At 37.8% G+C, this 6,000-nt stretch overlaps 1 protein-coding gene across 2 annotated transcripts in view; it reads left to right on the top strand.

Moving 5' to 3' along the window:
* CYP20A1 (cytochrome P450 family 20 subfamily A member 1) overlaps positions 1-6,000 on the top strand; it is a 63,972-nt gene that overhangs the window by 6,317 nt on the left and 51,655 nt on the right. For both annotated transcript variants that reach the window (XM_082397130.1, XM_082397129.1), the window contains one exon: positions 1,681-1,823. In XM_082397130.1, coding sequence (XP_082253256.1) covers positions 1,681-1,823 — 143 coding nt within the window. The remainder of the gene's footprint in view (positions 1-1,680; positions 1,824-6,000) is intronic.

Below are 6,000 nucleotides of genomic sequence, written 5' to 3'. Positions count from 1 at the left end.
ATGAAAAAGTTTAAAAGAGAGATGGAACTATTTACCACCTATATATATATAAAGTAAATGAAAACTAATGAGAAAATAAAAAGTAAAATGCAATTGTGGAAAAATGGGCAAAAACAAGGTAATTAAAAAAGAAGAAATAAAAATAGCCAAAAAGCAAATTAAAAGATTTCAACCTCACTAATAATCAGTGGGATGCAAATAAAAATGAGATTTTCACTTATTTGACTAGAAGAGATGAAAAATGTTGGCAAAAACTCATTGTTGGTGAGGGAATGGAGAAACATGGAGTATAAATGTTTCACAAACTATCTGGAGAGAAGGTTGGCAGTGACCTTTGACTTATTTTAAGGAATTATCATAAACTGATAATCACATAGATGAGAAAAGACATTAGTATTATTCATAATAAAAACTTAAAACTTAAAAATTTTTAATGACTGCATTAAAGGATACATTCAGGCGTTAATATGATGATATAGGTTTATTTTATTTTGTTCTTCAAATACTCATATAGCAATTTCTATATGCCAGCACTATTGTAAGACCTTACACACGTTAACTGATTTAATCCTCAGAACACCTTATGAAGTACGTAGTATGATTATCCCCACTTTACAGAAGAGAAAACTGATGTACAGGGAGGCTAAGTCATTTGCCCAAAGTCACACAACTAATTAGTGACGGAGCTGGGACTTGAAGCTAGGCTCTCTGGACTGGGTCTGTTTTCTTAATCACAAAATTTCCGCAATGTGGAAGGATGGCTCTGTTAAGAAATACAAAGATAGGTAAAACCAGACATGGCCTCTGCTCCTGTGGAATTTATAGTCTAGTGCTGGGGAAGAGGGGGGAGCATGTAAATGGTGTTCGAATGATCACAGTAATGAACTGAGAGACGTGCTCTGAAAGAGGGGACTATAGTTCTTTGCAAAATCTGACAGATTTTTCTGTCTGTCTCTCTCTGGTAAGAAATGTTAACAGCTGTAAAAAAAAAATCTCAGATATTTAACAGTGACTATCTCTGTGTGGTGAGATTTAGATGAATTTATTTTCTTTGTATCTATGTTGTTTTAATTACTTACAATGACAGTGTATTTTTGCATATGTGGAAACAATATAGTCATTAAAGAAACACTTAGGGAATTCTCTGGTGATCCAGTGGTTAGCACTCTGTGCTTCCACTGCAGGGGGCCTGGGTTTGATCCCTGGTTGGGGAACTAAGATCCTGTGAGCCTCACAGCGCTGCTGCCAAAAAAAAAAAAAGGGAAACAAGAAACACTTAAAAATGAATGAAGGAGAAAAGAAAAGAAATTTTTGGATTCAGCTAAATAATTTTAACTGTAATACTTGACAGTTACATACACATCAATTTTGCTTTAAAAATCAGTGGTGTGATTTTTTTTTTTACAAAGTGAAAGATATTGCTGTCATGTGAGTAGAAAATTTATGTAAGTATTAATGATATACAGTGGAATTCCCAGTCAAAATATTGTTTTCTTGCCAATCTTTATTGCCTCTTGAACTGTTCACATTTAGGAAAGACAAGGGAGTTGTGAAAAAAAGTTCATAGTCTCTTGGCTACAGTCCCGTACCTCCCTGCTCTCTGTTCTTTTGCTGGAGATTTATTTATTTATTTTTTGAGTGATTACTTTGCCTTTGAAATGTTTAATTTGTCTGTTTCAGCGGACCCTTTTGAAACCATGCTAAAGTCATTATTAAGGTATCAGTCTGATAGTGGGAACGTGAGCGAAAACCTCATGAGGAAAAAATTGTACGAAAATGGTGTGACTGATTCTCTGCGGAGTAATTTTGCTCTCCTGCTAAAGGTAAGGTAGTTTGGCCTGGAATTCTATCATACAGATAATAGTATATGGATCTTCCTCGAGTGACGATGGGGTTATGTCCTGATAAACACATCGTGAGTTGAAAAATATCGTAAGTTGAAAATGCATTTAAATACAGCTAATCTCCTGGACATAGCTTAGCCTAGCCTGCTTTAAACATAACTCAGAACACTTACGTTAGCCTGCAGTTGGGCACAATCATCTCACACTAAGCCTATTTTATAATAGAGTGTTGACTAGCTCGTGTAATTTATTGAATACTGTACAGAAAGTGAAAAATAGATTGTTGTCTGGGTACAGAATGGTTGTAAGCTTATGGGCTGTTTCCTCTCATGGTCCCATGGCTGGCCGTGGGCTACAGCTGCAGTCGCTGCCAGTGTCACAAAGTGTCGTACTTCATACGCTAGCCCAGCAGAAGATCAAGATAAGTTCAGAGGACCGTTTCTACTGAACGCTTATGGCTTTTGCGCCATGGTAACATTGAAAAATTGTACGTCGGGGGCCATCTGTATATTTTAACTATTAGTGTGTCTTTGTCTTTCCTACTCTTTTCTTACCTGTCTTTCTAAGCTGAATTTTACTCTTTTTTTGCGGGGGTGGGCCGCACTGCAAGGCTTGTGGGATCTTAGTTCCCTTCCAGGGGTTGAATCCATGCTTCCTGCAGTGGAAGCGCAGAGCCTTAACCACAGGACCGCCAGGGAAGTCCCTCTAAGCTGATTTTTATTCTCCTGAAATTCTAAAACGAAACAAAAACAAAACAAAAATCTTAACATCTAGACTCCCTTTGTAAGTTGGAATGATGAGAGCAGAGAGAACCTGAAGACGTTTTATGTATCAGTAGATTTGTCCATTGTTTTCAGACCAGACCCTAAACCAGCATTTCCTAAAATATGGTCTGAACTCACCTGAAACACTCCCTCTTGTTCAAGGTGCAGATTACTGGGCCTTTACTTGGACAAACTGAATCACTGGGAGGGGCACCTAACATTTTTAAGAAGCTCAGCAAATCATTTACAAAGGCGGAGAGCAATACTAATCCATACCGTTTCCTGTTTGTTCCTAAAGACCCTTAGCCAAGCGCTGTGTGCTGCCTCACAGTTCCCTGTGCTCCCACAGGGCCGTTGCAGACCTTCCCCCTTACTCTAGCACTGCCGGCCCTACCAGCCCCTTTGCTTGCTGTAGATGTCCTAGCCTCCTGCTTTGCTGAGACCAAGGAGCCCTTTACGTGTGAACTCCCTCAATAGCCTGTTCCCCCACCAATAGACTCTGTCCATCGCAAACCTTGGTTCTTTTTTCTTATTTTAAATCTTGAAGAATCCTTCCTTCTGTCCAAAGCTAATCTATCCATTCGTGCCATTTAAAAATAATGTAATTTATAAAAGTAATATATGCTTGCGGAAGAAAACGTGGAAAATCTGATAGTATAAAGAAATCACCCATAATTTCACTATAGATTTTTTATATGGTTGAGATCATATTGTATGTACAATTTTATATACTTTTTCATTATAAAACGTATCGTAAGCATTTCCCCATCATTAAAAAATTTACAGGGACTTCCCTGGCCATCCAGATGAAGACTCTGCACTTGCACTGCGGGCGTGGGGTGAGGGTGAGGTGGGCACGGCTTCGAGGTTCCATCCCTGGTCAGGGAACTAAGATCCTGCATGCCCTGTGGCTTGGCCAAAAAGAAAAAAAAAAAAGAAAAGAAAAGAGAAGAAAATTTCCAAAAATAACTAAAATTATGCTTTTTCTGCTAGTCACTTTATAAAATATGGAAACGTTTAGAAAAGTCCTAAGGAAAAAAAATAAACATTTTTACTGCTGTTCATTCCCCGGTGATAACCATGTTTAACATTTTAAAATACTTTCCATCATTCCAGTCATTTCTGTGTACAGTAGAATTTCAGTCAGCATTATACTGTATAGATAGTTTTAGACTCTGCATTTTTATTTACCATTATATGATAAGTATTTTTATAACAGTAAATATTCTTAGAAAATTACATTTGAAAAGAGTCTCTAATGTCACTTTTACCTTCTGAATATCTTTCAAATTGCGCTACTCCACCAGCACTGCTCCCATCCTGGTTTAAGCTTCCATCATCTTATGTGGATTGCTTGTTTCTCTGCCTTCTCTCTGCACTTCTCCTCCAATTTCTACCCTCTGATAGGGATTCTTAAGCTTTTTTTAAGACATATACCCCTTGCAGTTGTGGTGAAACCTACAGACTCCTTCAGAGAATAGCATTTGAAAATGTAACTACAAAGGAAACCGATATAGTAATCAAAATGTTATTTTTAAAAAACTTGTGATATTATAATATCTGTTCTTTATTGTTAATGTATTAAATAACAAGGTCTAGCAATGCTTCCCCAAACTTCCACAATTTTAAAATAATGATGTTATGAGAGACAAAACCATTATTTTGAGAGTTTTACAATAACCAAAATATAATGTGAACGTATTTGAGATTTGTATTGCGACAAAGTTAAAAGCCCTATATTCAGAAAGAAATGCTAAATTTTATTTAGAGGTTAGTGAAAAATAAAGATTTTTTTCCCCCCTCATCCAAGTTCATGGACTCCTGGATTCTATGCACAGACCCTTTGGTATCTATGGACTGGATGTTCATAACCCCTGAGAACAGACACTTTCAAAATACAATTCTTATTTTATCAGTCCCTGATCAAAAACCTCCACTGGCTTCCCTTTGCTCTTGGGACAAACTCCGAAGTCTTGAATGTAATATTAAAGACCGTATGTGGTTTGACCTGCCTACTTTTCCAGCCTCGTTTCCCACTTTCTCATTTGTGCTTATACTCTAGCCACCCTGGTTTTCTCTTAGTTCTATACCTTGTTCTCTCCTATCTCAAGGGCTCTGTATATGCTTTTCCTGTTGCCTGGATTGTCTCATCTAACCATCCACACACCTAGTTAATGCATGTTTATTCTTCAGCTCAGTTTAGATGTCACTTCCCCAGGGAAGCCATCTCTGATCATCCCACTGTCCCTAGGAAGGTCCCCCTTTTAGATGCTGTCATAACACCCTTTGGTTTTCCTTTGCAACACGTCCTAGTTTGTAAGTATTTTATGTGTAATTCTATGAATAATCTTTCCTAAGCTGTATGCTCCACGGAGGGAGACACTATTCTGTTTTGATGTCTACTGTATCTGTGGGTCTTGGTGTAGAGTAGGCCCTCAGTAAATATTTATTATATCAGTGAATGAATACTGACCAACTTACAGGTCCTCAATTCATAGTCTCTTCTCTTATCTCTGTGGGTCTGTTCTTGCTATGTTCTCCTCAGCTAACTCCTGGCCAACTCCTCTTCCAATATCCAGTTTAGTTACCTACCCTCCGCCATTCACCCTCTTTACTACCATGACAACCTGGATATACTTACATAACAAAATTAAATTGACTTTCTTGTCTCCCTTCTTATATTGTGTTTTCCTTCCCCTTTCCTCTAATCTGTGTACCTCGAAGAAAGTTGTTTATTTTGTTGTATGTTCTTCTTGGGAAGTAGTAGTATTGTATAGAGCAGAGACTTTAAGCTTGGGCAAAAGGCTTTGAATCTTATTTCTGTCATTTAGTATCTGCATGATTCTTTGTGTGTTACTTGGCCTTTGTGAGCTTTTATTGCCTCTTTTTTTTTTTTTGGCCACTCTGCAGGGATCCCTTAGTTCTCCAACCAGGGGTCAAACCCGTGCCCCTTGCGTTAGAAGCACAGAGTCTTAACCACTGGACTGCCAGGGAGGTCCTATTGCCTCATCTTAAATTGAGGATAATAGCATCCATGTTACAAATTTCCTGTGAGGATTATATGAGGTCATGATGTAAAATACTTAACAACAGGTCTTAGAACACAGTAACTACTCAAAAAAATACCTTTCCTTCCTTTGTTTGAGAAGTAGATTTTCCTGCTGTTTGTTTGCTGCTCCCCCCGCCTCCCAACGTTCTTCTGTTCTGTTCACATTTCTTCTTTCTTACATTTTTCCTGCTCCTCTGAAACTACACCTCCTTATTAATGCTTCCAATTTAGTTAATGCGTTCCTTCTTTCATGCAGCGTTTTTATAGTTGATGGGACATATAGTATATCTGTCCCATTTGGAGGGTTATGTAGGAGTCCTTTCTGTTCTATATAGATTAAACC

The sequence above is a fragment of the Balaenoptera borealis genome (assembly GCF_965194805.1).
Source record: "Balaenoptera borealis genome assembly, chromosome: 6".
NCBI lineage: Eukaryota > Metazoa > Chordata > Mammalia > Artiodactyla > Balaenopteridae > Balaenoptera > Balaenoptera borealis.
The sequence above is the reverse complement of the archived record's forward strand: the minus strand, read 5'-3'. Positions and strand labels throughout refer to the sequence as shown.